Source organism: Vidua macroura, chromosome 25 (assembly GCF_024509145.1).
Source record: "Vidua macroura isolate BioBank_ID:100142 chromosome 25, ASM2450914v1, whole genome shotgun sequence".
In the NCBI taxonomy this organism is placed as follows: domain Eukaryota; kingdom Metazoa; phylum Chordata; class Aves; order Passeriformes; family Viduidae; genus Vidua; species Vidua macroura.
This window is the reverse complement of record NC_071595.1, coordinates 877,958-898,680: the sequence shown is the minus strand read 5'-3', so window position 1 is coordinate 898,680 and position 20,723 is coordinate 877,958. Positions and strand designations below refer to the sequence as shown.

The 20,723-nt window shown below is 50.4% G+C and overlaps 2 protein-coding genes across 3 annotated transcripts in view; one reads left to right on the top strand and one right to left on the bottom strand.

Moving 5' to 3' along the window:
- The window catches only part of KIAA0319L (KIAA0319 like), a 29,623-nt gene extending 17,794 nt beyond the window's left edge, over window positions 1-11,829 (bottom strand). Inside the window, exons 1-4 of the mRNA XM_053999085.1 lie at window positions 11,571-11,829; window positions 10,432-10,598; window positions 5,978-6,630; window positions 716-989 (exon numbers count right to left, since the gene is read on the bottom strand). Of these exons, the coding sequence (XP_053855060.1) occupies window positions 716-989; window positions 5,978-6,630; window positions 10,432-10,573 (1,069 nt within the window). The 5' untranslated portion in view covers window positions 10,574-10,598; window positions 11,571-11,829. The remainder of the gene's footprint in view (window positions 1-715; window positions 990-5,977; window positions 6,631-10,431; window positions 10,599-11,570) is intronic.
- A 450-nt stretch (window positions 11,830-12,279) lies between these two features.
- Window positions 12,280-15,973, top strand: NCDN (neurochondrin). Of its 2 annotated transcripts, XM_053999087.1 has the most exons (7): window positions 12,280-12,463; window positions 12,838-13,824; window positions 13,969-14,195; window positions 14,369-14,593; window positions 14,799-14,941; window positions 15,239-15,724; window positions 15,802-15,973. In XM_053999087.1, the coding sequence occupies exons 1-6, from the start codon at window positions 12,362-12,364 to the stop codon at window positions 15,703-15,705; spliced, it is 2,151 nt and encodes a 716-aa protein (XP_053855062.1). In that variant the 5' UTR covers window positions 12,280-12,361; the 3' UTR covers window positions 15,706-15,724; window positions 15,802-15,973. The 2 variants fall into 2 exon arrangements, with proteins under 2 accessions (XP_053855062.1, XP_053855061.1); XM_053999086.1 differs by having other exon boundaries at window positions 15,239-15,973.
- The last annotated feature ends 4,750 nt before the right edge of the window (window positions 15,974-20,723 follow it).

Below are 20,723 nucleotides of genomic sequence, written 5' to 3'. Positions count from 1 at the left end.
CAGTGCTTCCCTTACACTTTCCATTTGTTCCCTTGTAAGGGAAAGGAACCCTAAATTCAGAAGAAATTCAGCTGTGAAGGCTTGAGCACACTGGATTAAGTGAATTCTGAGACAGCACACGAGCAGAACACGCCATTCCCTGTGCGTAGCCATCCCTACAGGGAGAGCTGAGGGAACAGAGCTGCCAAAGGGCATTTGGGCCTTTATGCATTTTCAACAGTCTGTTTTAGGAAACACCAGTGTGAACAGAAACATCACCATGCTGCAAAGCAAAGCCTTGGGCTAACAGCCAAGTACACTGTTCTCCACGGCTGAACTGTGCAGTGACACTTCAGGGACAGAAAATAATCAGTTACACCCTTTTTTGAGCACACATTAAGATTTCTGCTCGATTTGATGGATAGCAGCATGCCAAAGCTACTGGAAAAACACTTCCCAGGACTCTGCCCTGCATCACATCTCAGCCTTCACTTTGGGAATTAAGATATCCCCATTAATTCCCAGCTGTCCTCACAAGCAATGGTCACATGCAGATTTATGATGCTCAAGTCCCATTCCAGACCTCAAGAGTTACTGAGCTCTGACAGCAAGTGTGCTGACACAGATGCCTCAGTATTTTCTCCAAGGTACCATAATTATCTCCTATTTTTCCACACTGCTGTGGCTTGAAAAAGCCTGAGCAGGTGACATTTGCTGGAGCCCTGCAAGTCCTCACCTGGGGTGGTGGCAGCAGTGCTTGGGGCTGCAGCAGTGCTGCTCTGGGCTGTAGGAACACTGCCATTTGTGGGGACTCCACTGGGCACAGAAGTCGCTGCCTGTGCCTTTGCTGTGCTTTTCACAGGCACGGGGCTGGCTGTGGGAAACTGAGGATGGGCATCATCAGGCTGCCCAGGCTTCTCAGTCTTCCCTGGAGCTGTCAGGTCCAGTGCCACAGGGCTGGAGAACGTAGCCAGCACTGACGATTCTGGTGCAGATGTTCCTGTGTGGATCTGTAAAGGAAGAAGTTGTCTGAGTTTGACCTGAACACTGAATGGAAGTTTTAAGTTGCTTTTCTCCTCCTCCACGGTTAGGGAGGCTGAAAAATCCCTGGTTTGCTTTTCCAGAAGTAGGAATTTTTACAGCTTCCCCTTCTCTCTTCTGAAGTGTTTCTCCATGTTCTTCCTCCACAGCAGACAGGCCATTTCTACCCCAGCTGCACACCAGTTAACACCAGATTTAGCTACAGCATTTAAGTACCAAGGCTATCGATGTGGCAAATAGAAGACAAAATCCAGGTTCAAAACTGCAGTGAGTGGAGCTAAAAGAACAGAAAGGTGGGATAGGACAGACCCTGACAACAGGGACCACAAACTGGGGTTCATTTACTCTGGCTGTGATTTCCTTTTCCTGAAGCCATGCAATTGGCCAACATGAAGCAGGAGGATTGCAGTGGCATTTTTATGTAATAACTGAATTGTTACAGCAAGAGGAAATTTATTTTGGAATCAGTCTTCAAAGCAAGGTGAGCTGACACACACAGCTCCCTGCGTGCCTGCCCCGGGAGATGCTGCTGGGGCAGGGAGAGGAGCTGGAGGGCACAAAGAGTGCTCACATCCACACAGGATGAGCCACTTGATTGAAAATAATCAGAGTGGCAGCAACAATTTCCTTTCTTTTATCAGAAAATTCCTTTTACCTAGCCCCATTCCAGTTCCTAGCCTGCCAGGCCATACTCTTGACAATTTACCCTCCACAGTGAAGTCCATGTGTGTAGCACGTTCTTTTTTTTTTTTAGCTAACTCTATTTTGAGAACATCTGCTAAATATTTAAATGGAGCAATTTACCATCTTTGACTCAGAAAGTGCTTTGGGGCTGGATTTCCCACCACTACTCCCCATTAGAGGAGTGATTAAAAGTTCTTATTGGGGGAAAATATACTCAAGCTTTTAGACCATGCTGTTGGCATTCAGTCCAGGAAACAGGAACTGGGAAAACACCCCAGACCATGGTGGGCAACATCCTTGTCAGTAAATGGGCTGCTTACAACCAACTAAATATTGGTTGTAAAAATAAAGCTGTGCTGCCCACACTGAACAACCAGCCAAGCCAGGAGCAGCACTGGAGGCACTGAGGGCTTCTCTGAAAGGTTTTGTTTCAGCCTTGGGCAAATAATTTCCTCTCACCATAGCTCACTTTGCTCACAGAATGTAAAACAATTGTTGGATTAACATCTGAACTTTATGTACCAAAGAATCAAACACTATTTGTTAGACAAAAGTTGTCTTCCTTTATTTGGTTACTTGCTAATGGGCTTACTTAAACAAAAGTATGGATTCTTGGGAATCCATGCAGGAAAAATCTGGCATGCTGCTCTTCCTCAGTGGCCTCAGGACAGCTGGATGTCCCAAGCTGTATCATCTTCCACCCACTGACAACTGCAAAGGACACTGACTCCCTTTCCTCAAGATAAAGTTTGAAATGCTGGCAGGAGAAAGAGAGGAACAGCCAGGCAGGAATTCAAGTGAGACAGACTCTTTAGGAAAGGCACAGGAGCAGAATGTTCCCATGACTCCCTACCACTATGGGAAGCCACTTTTTACTTCTTAAGAATCAACTCAGAAGGGTCACAAGAACAAGAGTCACAAATAACACACAGGAGATCCACATTCACCTGCAGGCCACAGCAGAGTCCCCACTTTGCTTGGCAGTATTTCTAGTGAGCTGAATGCTTTCCTGACTCACTTTTAATTCCCAAAAAAAAACCCACTTTACAGTTAAGAGAGATCCTCTTCCTTCCAAAAATCTTCAGGATGAATTGACAGCCAAATGTCTGTGGAGAGCTCGAATTAGATAAGCTTTGCCTGGGGCAACACAACAGTCAAAAATGCCTCTAATGCTTGCAAGCTGAGACATTTCTTATCTTTGCTCCATAACTCTGAATTCTTTAAAGCAAAGAACAGATTATTTTATTCTTGGGGATAAGTGACAAGGAGACTAGAAGTTTGCCAGCTGTCCTATCTTATTAGCTTAGAAAATAGAGAGGAGTGACACATTGGCCTGAGTCAACACAGGAGCCTCAGACAATTTTGATTCCACCCCTAAATGCCTTTGGCCTGAGACAAATAACCCAGTGTCCTTGTCTGAGAGTCCCAGGTCTGTTAGAGGGACTAGAGCAGCCCTGTGCATCAGAATCCACACTGAGCCAAAGTCACTTGAGAGAAAAATACCTCTGTTCTGGAATTTTCTTTTCTCTTTGAATTTAAATAGGCCTGGTCTGAATTTACAAAATGGGCTCTTTTCAGCTTAGACGTGTCCTTGCTGTCTGCAGTATCTGCATATCTGTGAAGACTCTTAAGACACTAAAATGTGGGTAATGTCACAAACCATTACAGAGTAGTGCTGGTGGTAAAGAGAGACATTTCCTTGTCCCTTGTGGATGAAAAGCTTGCAGGAAGTGTGACTGCATGAGCCAAACAGCGGGCTTGATGTGAGGGCAGGAATGAGTTCTCTGGCTCTGTTGCAACACTCCTGCTCCAGCCTTTCCCAGTCTGCCTGCAGAGCTGCTGCAGTGCTGCAGCAGCCCTGCTCATCAGCAGTGCTGCACTCAAATGCTTCTCCTGACTGGCCACTAAATGTGTGCCTGTATTTTAAAATTGACAAGGAATTTTACAACAAGACAGAAAAAACCTGGTGCCTGGAAAATGTCACTCACTTTAATGAAAAAGTACCAATCTCCCTTAGTTAAGGGCTGATGAGCAGGATGCACTGTGGTTTATTCTGGTTCCGTAGCATGGATACAGTAAAACCAGAAATTAATGCTCACTGCACATTAGCAAATGCCATTGCAGATGGCTGTGGAGCCATCAGAACTGCAAGAGGAAAATTAAAACCCACAGAGGCAATGTTTTCCCAAAACTATCATTTTCCTTCTCTCTGAGCTTGCAAGACCAAAGGGAAATATTTGCCTTCCATACATTCAATGCTCAGCAGCAGCAGAAAAGAAAAAGCACTTTGATTTCAAATACCTTTTCCTACTTCAGGTGTTTGATGCTCTCAGGTATGAACAGCCAGTACTGTCCCCATCTTCCAACCCTTCCTAAAGAACAGCATTAAACACCCAGCCATGTGCTCCATGGATTGGGCCAAATGTAGCTCAGGAGAAATTCTACTGATTTCAGCATGGATGCAACTTTGTTTTGGTCCAGAACTAACCCAGCTTGGAATACCTCCCTCCTGGAAGGTCTGCCCATGTCCCAGGAACACAGCCCCCAATGTTGTATCCTTGGCTCACATTAAACTGCTCTTGGATTTGAAGTGCAAGGACAGCTGCAGAGCTGGCTTTGCATTTTGCAGGTGAAGTTGGATGGTTCAATAATCCCAGAATTAGCCCAGGTGGGTATTTTAATTCTTCCTTCTCCTCAAAAACTCCATCCTAAACATCAAAAATGCAAATGCCAGGAATTCCATCACGTCACTATATTTTAGTAAAAGGTTTTTATTTTTATGAACTTGCATTTCACTAAGACACATGGACTTTCTTATTAGCAAAAATCATCAAAGGAGAGTAAAAACCTTTCCCCAGCACACATCCAACAGTGCACATTAATGACAATGGGAGCACTTCCTAAAGATGGGAAATCCTGCATGTTCAGCAACATTCAGAAGCTGATTAATCAGTGTAATTTAATATTTGCAACCAGTTTACTAGACACATATTGGACAGCAATAGCAGGATAACCTGGAAAGCAAAACTGCAAAAAGAACAAGCAGGGAGAGGTAAAAGCTGCTCCCCAAGAGCAAGAGAAGACATTTCAGAGTGGCTGCAAAGACATCTCCTCACACATGTGACAGCTGAGAGAATGGGGTCACCATGCTCAGCTCAACTGCTAGGAGGAAGAAAGAACAGGGAGAGTGGAAATGCTGCAGCATTGCAGGGGAGAGAGAAATCTGAGCTCAAGTCAGCCTCAAATGCTGGTGGGGGGGGTCTGGAAAATCAAACATTTGTCAAGTTTTAGTGCCTGGTTTCACATGTCACCCAGGCTGCCCGGGAGCCCTCAGCAGCGTCCCTTGGCTGCTCGCCACATCCTGCTCCAGGGTGGTGGCTCAGGCAGTCACAGCCCTACCTGCAACCAGGATTTGAAAACTTCAGTCATTTCCAGAACCAGAGGCACCAGCTTTGTACAGAGCCAAATCCCTGAAACATGGCAAAAGCTATTTCAGGAGCAGTTTAACAAAGCAGAATTATATTTCACCATCAGGAGTGCACAAGCATTTTTGAGATAAGGCTCAAAAAATCATTTGCAGATGTAAAAATACAAACATCGCTTAACAATTCAAATGTGCCAAATTCTCTGTAACATCATGATGTACTGGCTTAACACTGTATATATTTGGAGAAGAGACTAAACTGATTTCATTCACCCAGTGCCAAGGTAAGCTTTGGAGGATTTGAGAAACTGGAGCACTCTTCAAAAAAGAGAACATTTGGAATTAAGATGCCAACTCAAGCGAGCAGATTGACATCCAAGTACACTGTGAGCTCACTGCATGACTCTATAAAATAATGTATTTAACTGCCTTGATTCAGCATTTAAATGAAAGCAGCTTTTTTTATTGTGTGGATCTGAACAGGTACTTTCACAGGTAACAGTTTTCAGCTCCCAGACAATTCCCACTGACATGTCACCTTTCCTTCTCATCTGGCAAGCACACTGTGTGATTATAGAGGATAAGCATTATCATAGACTCCATCCTGCCTCACCTTCCCACTTCAACACTGTTTATCCCAGTTAAGAAAAGGAGGGGAAAAACCTACCCCAAAACCCAAACAAAACCCCAAACCACTGGCCATACCTTGTTGATAGGAGGCTGAAAACTGGTAACCTGAAAAGGTATCCCATCACTGGGCAGTTCCAAGCCAAAAAATCAACCTAAAGCCAGACTGAGGAGGGGACAGCTGTTCCAGACAGCCTCACCCCAGCCCCAGCAACCACTTACCTGGGGCAAGTCACCATTGGCATCCTGTGACCTGTTCACATTATTGCTCTTAGCAGGGAGCGGGCTTCTGGGGTTCAGTTCTCTTGGATTCTGTCCATTTTTTAGCAAGTCTTGCTTTTGTTTTTCCTTCTCAGAAGCAGCTCTGTCTGCCACTAAGTGCCTCAGGACCTGATCCTTCAAGTGCTCTGTTTTGCTTCTGCTGCTTCTGGAGTTCTCTGGCAGATCCCTTCTCAGGAGCTGCACCCTGTTACCTGCCAACTTCCACTTCTGGAATGATCTCCGCAGTCTTTTCTTCCTCTGGACAGGGATGTCCCAGTCTGACCACTTGTGACTCCAAGTCTTCACGTCACCTTCCATATGGAAGTTTAACAAGTGCTCTGTGCTTTTTGATTTCTTTAGAAACACCAAAACAGAATCTGAAAAGCCAGTCTTGTTGGCCTGACACGTGCCAGGCATGGTGCAGTTCACCTGGATGCACATATTTTCCAAGAACCAAAAGGCATCACAGGTGGGGTGCTGGCAGCAAGTGGTCTGACAGGAGCTCAGAGTATGGAACCCTTCCAGAAGCTGCAAATGGTGACCTGCCCACCATCTCAAACGGCCGCCGAGCAGGATCCTCCCCAGCTCGCATTTAGATCCATTCCAGTTTGCATCTGGGAAAGAGGAGGGAAGACAAACAGGCAATTCTCTTCAAAGCAGTGAATAATAGATCTCATCACTATTGTTAAGATGAATTTGGGGCAGAGGAATAAAGCAGGAGAGAGACACAGGAAAGTAATTGCCACTTCTCAGAATCTCTACCTAGCCTCACTATCCAGTACTCACACAAGATTTTAAGGAGCAATCTGCTCCTCCTACCTAAGCCACCACCACCCTTTCCAACAGGGATGGAGAAGCAGAAGTGAAGACAGAAATGGTCCTGTTGCAGAGGAGCCCATAATGCCCACACCGAGCAGCTGGACCCAGAAATCTCAAGCACAGTTCTTTAACCAGTTATGGCCTTGCCTCTCTGCCCAGAGTAGTCTGCTTAGAAGGAAAACACTGCAAACAGTGGCACTGGCCTGGTGAACAGTACAGAGGCATTTTTAACTCTTCCACGCTGATATTTGACATCAGTTGCTTATTCTGACTGAATCTGCTCCACTTGGGAAGTTGTTAACAGTTTCTAGAAAAGAGTTCTGCAAGGCAAAGCCTTGCCACCCACCCTGCCATAGTGTTTTTCATTAAAAACCCTCAAACATTTGACATAATTTCAGTTAAGAGTCAAGTTACTTAAGGTCTCAGCTCTGCAGTAAAGCAGCAACTGCTTTGCATATAGATTCTTTTTTTCTTAGCATGAAAATTTTGAGTGCTTGTAGGGATCAATGGATTAAAGGCTTCTAAAATTCAGAGCTCTGCAGATTAAGGACTCCCTAAAAATAGCCTAATGACCTATGGGACTGTTACACTGTGCTGTGTTCAGCATCCAAGCAATAATAGGTCATTGGAAGATTACTTTACAAACAGTGTTGCTGGACTGGGAGGTTGTGCAACTGGAGAATATGCTCCAGATCTGGCTCCCTCCCTGTCAAGAATGAAGTTCTTGAATGCAACACAAACTGGAAACATTTTTCTCCATTAAAATAATGTCTGAATTTAAATTACAATATCCAGACTGAGAATGAACTCGAGTTTAGTGACCAAGTCATGGGGGACAGAGCTCCCTGTGGGTGTCTGAACCCACCTCTGTGCAGAAGGGGGAGAAGCTTCTCACTCGAGCAATGAAACGTGTAAAAGAAACTCTGCAAATGCTCAACAGCAAGAAAAATTGACATCAGCACCTTTAAAAATCTCAGCATCCTCATCACACCTCATCAATACACAGCACTTCCTTGGACAGAGAGCAGACAGGGAATCTGTGTGCCCAGGGCAACAAGCAACCTCATCACACCTGAAATGCCTGCACTGCCAGTCCTTGGCACCACTGTCACAGTCACAGGCAGGGACAAGCTCCTGGCACCAACCTGATGGGGCTGGAGTTAGAACAGAATGTGTGTACACACCAAACCCATGTGTATGCACACACCCTCTCTCCAGACTCGGAGAAACAATAACAAATCAAAGAATTACACCATTCCTGAGAATTTCAACAGGATCTCATCCACTCAGATTTACATTTTGCCTGTAAAATTCCCTTTCTGTTAAAGGTGAATCACTGTTGCTGTGCATGAGGGAAATGTGCTGCTTCCCACATTACTAAAATCCTTCCTCCTCCTCCTCCACCACTGCTCATCCATCTCTCTTCATGTGTCAGGCCTGGCTCACACATACCACTCAAATTAAGGCTTGATATGGAAGCAGTGAAATTCAGCAGCAGTTTCTAGTACCAGGCTTAGAACTGGGGCACACACAGAATGGGGCACATTAAAAAATGTTCCCAGGGAAGATATCCCTTGTGACAAATCACTACATAACACAGGTATTATATTTATTCATCTCAAGTGTAAAGCCTGGATCCCCAGAAACATGTCCTCAGCATGTCAGAGCCATGACTTAGCCTGGATGACACAACACTACCATGCTGAGAGCATTCTGCTTCTCTTTTAACACCTGCTAAAACAAGACTTGAATAATATTTTGGCTACATTTCATTTCCAGAACTCTGTTAATGGCCATTTGGGACATATTTATTTGAAAATAGGCAGTATGTTCTTCTGAATTGCTGTACATGGACAGCGGAAAACTCAGATAACTCTCAGGAGTGACAGAACTGAACAGGCAACTCCCAGCACGCCAGATGTGAATTTTCACATGCTGATTTTCACTTTGCATTTTCAAGCTCCATGGCCTTTGGGGGGCACCAAACATTCAGACAACTCTACGTGCCCTGGGAGAAAACAGAATCTACACTTGCATAGAAAGCAAGAAAGCAGGAACATTCCTGAGGATGAGGTCCCTCCTAAGCTCAGCACCACACAAGTCACAAGACACCTGCACAGTGGGTGTGCTTAGTCACTTTTCCATACTGTTTTTGTCACATCAGAGGAGGAAACTGCTCTTCCCAGGAAGTCAGGAGTTCCTGTCCCAGGGATGCAGCTCACAGCTTTGCTGAGCAGCAGGGGAATGGAACACACAGGAACAGCTTCTATTAATAACCTCAGGTTTACGGACTTGCCCAGGCAGTTAATCCTGCCTGATAGCAGATTAATGATTAAAGACTTGACTCTAGGGACTTTTTTAAACCTGCCACACAGTCAGTCAGTCAGTTATGTCAACACAGTCCCCCTTGCGTAACTCCACATGACCACGCTCATTTCTAGGCAGCCATAACTCCTCCTCAGCCTCACAAACTCCGCTGCCTGAGTGACACAAACAAGCCCAAAATAACAAAAACCTCTGCCATGGAAAAAATGTCCACATCAGGGTAACTATGCCCATATAATTAGATTTATTTCTGCACACGTAAAAAGCCTGAATTTAATGGACTCTTCACTCATTTAACTGTTGGACTTGATGATCTCAGACCTGCACTGTTCCAACTTGAACAATTCTATGGTCCTGGCTTTAACTCTTCCAAGCAGAGCAGCCCTTAAACAAACAAACACTGTCTAGAACACCCTCTAGATGTCTCATAGGAGGTCTAACTCTAAACCTCCAAGAAATTGCTAAAGCCAGGAAATGCAGGCAGGAAGCTCAGTTGGCAAGGGAGCACTCATCATTCAAACACAGAACCCTTTGCTAGGACCAGGAATACAAACATGTTTTTCCAGTGTCTAAATTAGCTGATTAAGATCACACAGCTCATTAGCTTAATCAAATCTGCCACTGGGAACTGTCCAGGAAGGTCCAGTAACACAAAAGGGAGGCTGCAGCTGCCTGGAGAGCATGTCCACATAGCTGGGAAACAAAGCAAACCAACCCCCTTCCCAAACCAAACATCACACAATCCATTAGAGGAAAACTTCCATCCAAGCCACTAACTTGGTTATTTACTTGAGCAGGAGGTTGGTTGCTCAAGTTTGAACAGGAAATAAAAAAAACAAACATAATCATTGCCTGTAGGTAAATAAAGACTTCTGACACACTGCTCTTGGGAAGAGCATTAAACATCTTAGGGCTAAAAAACATTCCTGCCTTTCCAGGTTGCTTTCCTTAAATTAAATTATTTTCCAGATTAACACTTGTCCCTTTTGTCAAAAATTAAGGTCAGAAAAAGCTCTCTCTGAGACACAAGCTACACTTCTGAGAGCTCATTTAGTAACTGCTAAGGGTGGTGCTTTCTTTGGTTTGAAAAAAACAACTGCTTTGGTTTCTCAGTTAAAAAAAGAATTAAAAAGGAAACCAATAAAAAAACCAACCCTACAATGTCTACCAGTAAATCATTTCACTTTTCTCTCAGAGTATTTTCAACAAATAAGAGGTATAAAGACCATAAAAATCCATACACACAGTCCCAGAGAGAAGAGAAGAATCACCTGCAGAGGAGCACGAGGCACACAGGCAAGTGCACAGGTAGAACAGGTGCAGAACTCCCAGCTCCCTCACAGCTTTTCCCAGGCAGTATCGGGACAGGAACTGGGTGCTGATGCTGGGCTTGGCTTCCAACCTCTCCTCCATGGCCTTTGTGGGCAGCAGCAGGGTTCTGTATAGGGTATGAAACACAAAACAGCCCGTGGCAATTGAAATGTTCCTGCATAGATCCAGCGAGAGTGCAAAGTGAACAGAGCATTTGTGGAGGAACAGAAATGTCTTATCAGCTGTGATTAGTCCAGCTGTTGCTAAGGAACTATCAATGGCTGATACCAAAATGAAGCCTGCAGTGGCACAGTGCAGAGTCCTTTCCCTTGTGGTTTTCTCCTCCAGACCCCATTTTTCATCGGATATCACAGCAGCTGTCCACTGGTCTCCAAGCAGGCACTTGGGAAATTCCAGTTTCAAACGTGCCTGAGGATCAGACACCCAGCAGCAGCACGAGGGTAACACAGGCACTGACAGCCCCTGCACACCTGCCCGCTGATGGCACCACAGGCACTGCCAGCCAGAAACGGGGAAAGGAGAGCACGGCAGCGCTGGGAAACTGGGAGCTAACGCCCTGCTTTGCTTCTGGTTTCGCCCCACAGGGCAGGGATCACTTCTCTGCCTTTCTCGTGCCAAAGGCTTTCTAACAGCCCCACATGCTAATTGAATGCAAATTATCTCTAGGTGATGCGGTAGGAGAACATTAATTATTTCACAGGTAATAAATAGCATTTTAAGGGAGCAATGAAAGCATCATTAGGCACTAAACGGCATTAAACAGGCCAGGTCTGAAGAATCCAAAGGGAATGCTGGTACAGGGAATGCTGTCAACAGCCACAACCACCAGCGCTCCTCAAGCACTCAGAGCTTGTTACACCTCGAGGAATTAATTACACTCAACCGTCCGCGGCGGAGCAGGAGCGGACACGGGAGGAAAACTTCAGGGGGGACGATGTAAACACGCGCCCGCTCAGCCAACAGGTCCTTGAGGAAACTTTGCACCGCCCCAGACCCCCGGTGCCCGCACGGAGCCCCCGGGGCCGGGCCCGGGCCCCGCGGGAGGCGGCAGCGCCCCGTGCCGCCGGCGCGTACGTACCAAGGGAGCATGGCGAGGCTCGGCGGCTCCTCAGCGGCTCCTCGGCGAGCTCAGGCGGGCACCGGGCGCCGGGCACGGCCGGGGCTGCAGCGCGGCGGGCCCGGGGGCACCGCGGCCTCCTGCCCCGCGGCCATGGCGGCGCACGCTCACCCGGAAGCTGAACCTCCCGGCACCAGGGCTGGGTCCGGCCGCGCGGGCAGTGCCAGGGCTGCGGAGCCGCGGGGCCCCGCCGCTCGCTCCCCCCGCCGGTCCCGGTCGCACCGGGCGGGGCGGGCGCGGAGGCCGCGCAGCCACAGGTGATTTGCCCACAGTCCCGCGCGGAGGCGGCGGCTTCGGGCACCGCCCAACAAGGCGGCACGCGGTTGGCCGGCGGCGCGGACGCGGCGCGCGGATTGGCTGGAGGGGCGGGCGGGGCGGGCGGCGCGCGCCCGCAGGCGGGGCGCCGTCAGGGGAGGGCCGGGGCCGTGAGGGAAGCGGCTGAGGGAAGGGGCCGGGGCCGTGAGGGAAGCGGCCGAGGGAAGGGGTCGGGGCCGTGAGGGAAGCGGCTGAGGGAAGGGGCCGGGGCCGTGAGGGAAGCGGCTGAGGGAAGGGGCCGGAGCCGTGAGGGAAGCGGCTGAGGGAAGGGGCCGGAGCCGTGAGGGAAGCGGCCGGAGCCGTGAGGGAAGCGGCTGAGGGAAGGGGTCGTAGCCGTGAGGGAAGCGGCTGAGGGAAGGGGCCGGGGCCGTGAGGGAAGGGGCCGAGGGAAGGTTGCCCCGTGTTCCCCTCTAGTCCTTCAGCCGCGCTTCCCGGCCATGGCCTCGGACTCCGGGGACGGGCACGCCACGCTGAAGCGGTGCCTCGGCGTGCTCAGAGACGCGAGGAACGACAGCGAGCAGTTCGCAGCGCTGCTCCTGGTAAGGAACGGCGGGATCGCCTCAAGAGAGGGCAAAGGGGAGGCCAAACACCCTGCTGGACACGGGAGTGGCCCGGGGACGCGGGGATGTGGGGATTGGGAGCTCAGAACAAGCTGCTTCAGAGCTTTGGGTTTCCCTTCAGCAAAGCAAGGGAACCTGGCCTTGACCTGGGTGTGCGGAGGGTCAGTCAGTGCTGCCACACTCTTGGAACACCGTGGTAAACCTCTGGATTATCACTGGACCAAGTGCCAGCTCAGTGCGTACTTCCCTGCACTAAATAAAGTTGTTTTGGTTTCTGATTTGCAGCAGTTCCATCCTGTGCCCGTACCAAATCCTTCTGCTATGCTCACGCTCGCTCCTGTTTTGCCTCGTAGGTGACCAAAGCAGTCAGAGCCGGAGAGGTGGATGCCAAGACCCGCCGCCAGATCTTCCAGGCGATCGGATTCACATTCCCGACCCGCCTGCTGATCTCCCAGCAGCCCCCAGCCGGCTGCCCCCCGCACACCTTCCGTGCCCTCGGCCTCACCCTGCTGGCCTGTTTCTGCACCGACCCAGAGCTAGCTGGGCACTCCCAGATCCTGAACAAAATCCCGACCTTCAACGACGTCCTGCTGTCCCCCTGCGACCCGGACAGCACATCCATGGTCGATGACGTGTACCAGTGCCTCAGCGCTGTCCTGGCCACGGCCAGGGGCCCCAGGGAGTTGGTGGCCAAAGGGACAGTGTCTGCCCTGTGCCAGGCCTACCTGAATGGTGGTCACGGCTCTGAGCGTGCCCTCGCCCTGCTTGTGGGGCTGTTGGCCATAGCAGAGGCCAAGTGTTGGCAGAGGGATGCTCCACAGCTCCTGGCTGTGCTCAGCAAGCTCTCCAGTGACTTCCTCAAGGCTGAAGACATGACCAAATTTGAGCTGTGTGAGGTTCTGCCTCACTTCATCCCCCTGTCACCTCCTCTGACAGAGAACTCTCAGGGCTCCGAGTGCCTCTGCAGACTTTACAAAGGGCTGGCTGACGTTTTGGGCAGCAAGCTCAGCCAGTCGCAGCGGGACCCCGCTCTGAAGCTCGCGGCCAGCCTCGTGCAGGCCTGTGGGGCTGAGTGGATCCCAGCAGGGAGTGCTGGCAGCAAGTTCCTGGCCCTGCTGGTGAACTTGGCTTGTGTGGAGGTCCGCCTGACCCTGGAGGAGCCAGATCCCGTGGAGGTGGAGGGGAAGAAGGAAGTGGTGACAGCCTGCTATGTCCTTATGGAGATGGGGATCCAGGAGTGCCTGAGGGAAGAGAACCCTCTGCTAGAAAATGTGCAGAAAATGCAGCTCATGAGGATTATGGAGGAGGCATTTGGAGCTGTAATATTCTACTTGAGACAGGTAATGCAGGGCTTTTAACGAAGAGCAGGTTGTGGGGGTGGCTCTGTGTGGAGCAGACTCTCCCTCTTGACCCACTGTGATTTCCAGACCTGTGGTAGTTGATGTATAGTGACAATAACGTGTCACTTTGCTATCTTCGTGCAGGTTAAACAGGAGGAGCTGCAAGATCCTTTCATCTTTGCCTCTGTTCGAGTCCTGGGAGCCTGGATGGCAGAAGAGACATCCTCCCTCAAGCAGGAAATCTGTGAGCTCTTGCCTTTCCTTGTTGATTATGCCAGGAAGCTTTTCAAGGAGGGCAGCCCAGCTGTGAGTCTTCCCCAGGCAGAGCTGGTCAGCACAGAGGGCTCTGCCTTACCCCAGGATGCTCTGAGGTGAGCATTTTAAGCACACATTTGTTGCATTTTAGTGCAAACCTGCTCAAATATTTTTCTATTTTCATTCTCCCTGCAATGCCACTTCCATGGAGCTTTCTCCCCTGCAATGGACGTAAATGCAGGGATTAGACCCATTCTACCTCATGCTCCCAGTTTCTTTCCCCTTCCAGATTTCTGCTACCTGGCTTTTGCCATTTGACAGCAGAGGACAGGCCCCGGGACATCCTCATCGCCGAAGGGGCACCAGCACTGCTCTGTGAGTACTTCCTGCAGCAGTGGGAGGTTCTGACCTCTGAGTCCACAGCCCCAGCGCCCCTGACGAGCACTGAAATGAGTCTCCAGACCATGTGTGGGGTTTTCCTTAACCTGGTTGTGACTGCTCCGGACCTGGTCAGGTAACAGAGCTGTGGGAGCTGGCTCTGGGGTTGGCAGTGGGAAGAAAGGGTGCCTTGTGCATCAAGCTTGAGGATCTGTTAACATGCTATGCTGAAAAGGGATGCTCCTTTTTCAGCCCCAATTTCATTATATTTTTGGTGCTGTGCTCAGGTGCTTCTGGCTCTGCTCAGGAGACGTGTCAAAAAGGGTTTATTTTCTCTCTAGGCATGACAAAACCTTTTCCTCCTTGATGGATGTGTTGCTGAAGTCTCTTCCACTTCTGCTGCCCCAGAAGCATCACCTGGTTCTGGCAGCAAACGTTGCCACTTTGGGCCTGATGATGGCCAGGATCCTCGCGGGGTCAGCAGGTAAAGGAAGTTCCCATTGGCAAAGCCCACGTTGTACTGCGTGAGCAGTGACCAGGAGCTGGGAAGTTGGGCTGGAGAACGCAAATAGAAGGGAAACTGGTCCAGTTTGTCATTGGAAAAGTGATAAACCAACAATGTTCAGGAGCAAGGAATACGTGAAGCATTCAGCAGGCTGATGTGCTGGGATGAAGAGATTTCTAGGGCAGGAAGATACTCTGCTCCACACAGCCCCACCACAGGGCCTTTCTCTGGGTGAGCAAACTCTGCATTGTAACATTCATTTCCTTTTTCTTCCAGCCCTTCAGGGAACACAGTCTGCCAAGGAGTTTTTTGGAGCTGCCATTCGCTTCCTCTCGCAGGCCCACACGGCCCAGGCAGACCCCGGCAGCGATGGCCTGGCCGTGGCCGTGTCACCCGCCTACGTGAGCGCCTGGGATGACATCCGTGAGCTCTGGTTCCTGGGAATGCAGGCCTTGGCCGGCTGCGTCCCGCGTTTCCCCTGGCTGCCGCACGCCGCTCTCCAGGCGCGCTGGCTGCAGGGACTCGCGCGGCTGCTGTCCCGCGTCGCTCCAGCCTCTGTGGAGTTTGAGCTCGTCGCCGCTTTCCAGGCCGTGCTGGTGGAGCTGGCCAGAGCCAGCGAGCAGTGCAGGGATGTGATCCTGTCCCACCACGGCACGGAGTGGGCTAATCTCTATGGAATGGCAGCTCTGGAACAGTGTCTGGCCGAACAGGGAGGAGCCAGCAGCACTCCGGGTGGGAAATGAAGCCAGACACCTGCACAAGGTCTGGTCAGCACTTCTGCCCTGCTCTTTGCTGCCAGAGGGGCACAAAAAAACCATTTAAATGACCAAACTTTACAGAACTGGAGTGATGCAGCAGCGCCCAGCATGATCAGCATTGTCCACATCAGTGTGCAGAAGTGCTGCTGCCTCAGAACATTTCACCATGCCCTTGCTCGACCTGTTGTGAGGATTTCTCTGTAAAAACAGCCTGTTTTGTTATTAAAGACATTTTGTCAGTTTGTTTTTCAAACTTCTCAGTGCTGGGATTTCTTTCTGCCCAGGGCCCTGACAGGATGCTTGCTTCTCCCGTTAATATGGTCACGGTTTTGTCACAGGTTTTGTCACAGGAAAACCCTGCAGGTTTTCACCTTATTTTCTGAGTCCTGCACATATTAGTAACTATACATAGAACCCTGAAAAAAGGAATGGGAAAAGCTTTATTATTTACTGATAGCACTGGGGATAACTCCTTGTGACTTGAAGATGCTGTGCTGCTGGATGATCTCCCAGTTCATATCCTCCACTGGTACCATCATCCCAAGTTCACACCTAGAAAACCTTCCCAGCACCACTTGCTTTGCCTCTTTTGCCCCACAAAACACCTGCACAAAGTACATCCATGGGATTTTCTATTTGCTCCTGCTCACTGCCAGGATGGGATGTACAGGGAGAGATTTCCACTCTTGCAAGGTGAAGGATTCAGTCTGCCTCTACTCCGTTTAGGGTGTGAAAGCCAAAATGAGTAAATTCCCCCTTGTTGATTCGCTGCAGACCGAAGAACATCTTGCTTTACAGAAGAGAAAGGCCACATGGAGTAAACCTATTGCAGCACGGGCCTTGCAGTTCCCGGGTACCGCGTTATCCCGAGGGTGTTTCCCAGAAGGAGCAGCTGCACAGGGTGCCTGCTGAGGCTCAGCCGAGCGGCACTCCCTGCTCCCGCTTTTCCACCAGGTGTCAGCCGAGGAGTTCTCTGGGAGCTGCTGCCTCGCCGGGACCGGCTCTGCTGCCAGCCCGAGGCGTTGATCAGAACTCGTTGGAGGGAGCTGTGGAATCGTCTGATCAAGGGGAAAATCAAGCACGAAGCTGCCTCAAAAGGAGGGCTGGCTCTGCGTGCATTCCTGCTTTACACTGTGTTTTTGGCTCACTGCTTTATTAGAGCGAGTGCCTTACACAACTGGAGAGGAGGCTGCTGCTCAGGGAAAGTATCTTCAGATCTTTTCAGCTCAGCCCTGAGCAGCCAGTGCAAGTTGGAACAAAGGCAGGTGCTGCCAGCAGAGCAGTGCGAGCCAAACCAGCAAATGAGCCTCCTGGCCTTGGAAAAGAGCAGAACTTTGCGGAGCTGGGCTGGGAGAGGCTCCTCAGCCTGCCAGGATCACATCCCTGCACCGCAGGGACACACCAGCAGGAAAAGCTAGGAATACAATGCAGTGTCAGGAAAAAACACCCAAACCCTCAAAGCCTTTACCTTTCTTTCCCGGTCCTGTACACACTCTTGCCTCTGGTCAGGGGTGTGGGCTTCCTATTAATGACAGCCACTAATTAGTGCTAATGAGAGATATGACCTGTATCACCAGGAGGATGTTCTGCTATCCCCAGTGCAGTGCTGGGCGTGCTGTGGGCAGCTGATCTGGTTTGGCCATGGTTCATTCCCGTGGGCAGTTGTTGGAGCTCCAACACCGACCAGAGATCCAGCCTGGGCCCCCAGTTCCAACACTAGCACAGTCCTAACCCAGAGGCCTTTGGTTGCTGGTCTTGAATTCCCTGAGAGGCTACCTGGGAGCAAACCAAGAACCTAGGAAGTGCTCCAGTTTTATCCTTCCCCATCTTAGGGAGTGGGATTTGGCCACCAGCAGGTGCCTGGAAAGGAGCATCTGCACCTCATTCTCACACTTTCCAGTGTAAAGTCCCCTCAGGTGTGAGCAGGACCATCTATGCCCTGCCAGAGCTGGACCCTCCCAGAGACCCTGATGTCTTGTCATGTACATGTTTCCTTGCAGGAAACAAAACACGCTCCTCATGAGCCTGTCACAGCTCCTGAGCTGGTGGTGGAAGGGGTGAGACACCCATGTTTCTCTGGGACATTACCAGGCTGAATGCCAGTGGAGATGGCAGAGCTCCTTGAGCAGTATCATCACTCTCTTGTCCCAGAGCACTTTCCAAACATTCCTGGACAGAGCACCCCCAAAAAGACTGTTTTTCCTCCCCACGACTGAGTGCTAACAACAATGAGCACTGCACGTTCAGGAGGGGAGGGCACTGGAGCTGTTGGAAGCCTCCTGCCACGTGGGCATCTCCGTGCATGCCAGTCCACAGGCCCCAGCACGCCCAGCTGGCTCAGCCCACACGAGGGAGATGGTGCCCTGGCAGCCTGGCCAAGGCTTCAAAGGCTGCAGGGTGTCCTCAGCCACCCTGAGCTTTGCAAGCCCAACCACAGGTTCTGCCCCTGGCAGTTGGCATCCATGGGCACTGATGGTCTGGTGCCAGAGAGGTGGATGTGGCATCATCTAACATCCCCTCTCTGCCAGTGTTTGAGATGCCAGCACAGAGTGGGATTGCAGCCAGCAACACCCAAAGCAAACTGTGCTTTATCTCCCAGTGCACTTCCAACACCAGGACAAGCTCTCCAGGAGCAAGATGATTGTCCACTATGCTCCAACAAAATGGACAAGGCCCCACAGGAGCAGATCCACATTCTATTTCCCTTTGACAGCTTAAATGTCAAAATGCCATTGCGAACCTGACCATGGTATACATTGTCTTAAAGCATTTATTCATCTCACCCCAAAAGCACTGGCAATAAAATTAAATATTTCATAAGGTTGTTATTTGGCAGCTGTGCTGCCAGAACCCAGTGCAGCCCCCTCCCTCCTGCCATGAGATGTAGCAGGGATGGTGAGAGTGGAGGCCTGAGGAACAAGGGGGCTGCCACACTCCCTGCCCACCCCTCAGCAGGGTCCCTGATCGCCCCAAAGCCCTGCCTGGCTCTCCAGACCCATAGCAAGGAGATTCCTTCTGAGAAGGGGATGTGGGAATTAATAGGGGCAGCCTGTATTTCCCTGAGGTGTTGATGGGAGCTGAGCTTCTGGAGAAGAACTGGTTCATCTTTGGCTAGGGAAGAGCTCTGCTCACATACTTTATTCTCAGTGCTCTCATCACCCTGCTCCACCAGTATGTTTGTTGCTGACCCCCAGGAGCAGAAGTTGCTGCCTCAAGCCCCTTACACACTCGTGGCAATGCTGGGGATCTCCTGGGAAGGAGCTCTGGGACCTTTGTTACAAAACCAGTTTTTCAGAGATTTCTGGCTTGGGTCCATGTGCAAGAAGTGGTCCCTGGGGTGGAGACCTTGCCCAGACTCACAGTGAATGCTCCCTGTAGCTGGGGACTGAGGGGGCAGCTCTGGCGCTGAGGTCCTCAGCAGGACCTCGCCACTGTTAGGAAACACAAAGGATGTTTGGCAGAGCAAAACACAAGTACAACTGGACTTGTGGTCCTTAAACAGGGATGCTAAAAAACAGGTAGCAGGGAGCTGTGCTTGAGCCTCCTGTGCTCAGGTGACCCCAGCAATGGTCCTGGCCAGGCTGAACCAGTAACAAAACCAGGCAGCTGCTGGGAGAGTGTGTTGGCAACCCCCCGTGTGACAGTCCTGGGCCCTGTCCGGGACCTCAGGACAGCAAAAAGTGAATCATTGTTCATCATCAGCGCTGATGACTTAACGAGTGCCTCCTGTCCATGAGAGGCCCAGGGGTTTGGTTTGCCCTCATCATCAGACAGCAGCTGGACAGAGGGTCTGGGACAGTGAAGGACTCAGGTGGGTCTTGGACATCTCACAAGGACAATTCTGCTTCTTGTAGGGCTCTGAGGGTGCTGCTGAGCAGGACCCCAGGGCTGGGGAGGTGCTGATTGTGCTCTCAGAGAAGGTGAGAGAAGGTGCCAGGGCAGCGTAGCTCCTGGGGGTTTCCTAAAGCCCAGAGTCTGTTGCAAGGTCTGTTTTCTCCTTCCTGAGCACCGCTGTGCTGTGCTGGGGAGGGTGAGAGCATCCCACAGCCCCACTGCCCCAGCCTGATGTGTTCCCACGACCCCAGTTCGCCCAGCATGTTCTGTGAGGGGCAGCGGGACAGCCCTGCCTTTTGTTTTTCCTTCCCTTTGTCTGTCAGCATTGCAGGTTTCCTCTGCTCTGTCTCATTTTTGGGTGGAAACACAGCTTCCCTCCAAGCTGCTGCAAGGGACCATCCTCCTGCTCGCCTGCTGTCCTGTGCAGGCTGACTCACAGCCCTTCCTGCCTGGATTTTGCAGTTTCACCTCTTTCAGATGAATAAAGACTCTACATTATACGCACTAGACGAGCGAGGGACATTAAGAATGAACTGGAACATAACTGCAAAATACAGCATGTCCAATCCAATTTTTCCTAGCAAATGAAATGGATCTGGTGGAAAATAAATACAGAACTTCCAGGAGCAGCGTCCTTGAAGAGCATTTGAGGGGGATGAAGAGATTTGAATGGCTCAACCCTCTATACCTCTTCATATCCCTCCTCCCACCCTTAAATGCCATCTTTAACAGAAATGAATTAGAATAAACGATCAGCCCATGCCTCCTAAAGACAGGTGGCAGGGTAATATTAAAAGAAATGAATAAAAATTCATTTAATGAGCATTGTTAATTAAACCTGGAAATCAAAGAGGTCTGAGTTGTGGGAATTCAGAGGAAAAATGAAAATGAAGGGAGCTGTAGCTCCGGGCGGGAAGAGTGGAATTAAATTAACTGCAGTGTGGGGCTGTGTTTGTTGATGTCGATCACACAGCGCGGCGTGTTACGGCTGGGGGTGAAGGGTTTGTGCTCTGCTCCGCGTAAAACACGCGCTGCCAATGGAACGTCCCGCCCAGCGATGGGCGGCCGGCACCCTGCGGGTGGCACGGTGAGACCGCGGGGACCCGCGGTGACACGCCACCCCACAGCCCGGCCACGGCGCCCGTGGGCCGCGGGGAGCTGTGACCGTG

Excerpts from the sequence above, each read along its gene's own strand:
- NCDN (XM_053999087.1), top strand. The coding sequence starts at position 12,362 with ATGGCCTCGGACTCCGGGGACGGGCACGCCACGCTGAAGCGGTGCCTC. Across the intron at positions 13,825-13,968 it reads TAATATTCTACTTGAGACAG|GTTAAACAGGAGGAGCTGCA; the intron begins GTAATGCAGGGC and ends ATCTTCGTGCAG. Across the intron at positions 14,196-14,368 it reads TTACCCCAGGATGCTCTGAG|ATTTCTGCTACCTGGCTTTT; the intron begins GTGAGCATTTTA and ends TTCCCCTTCCAG.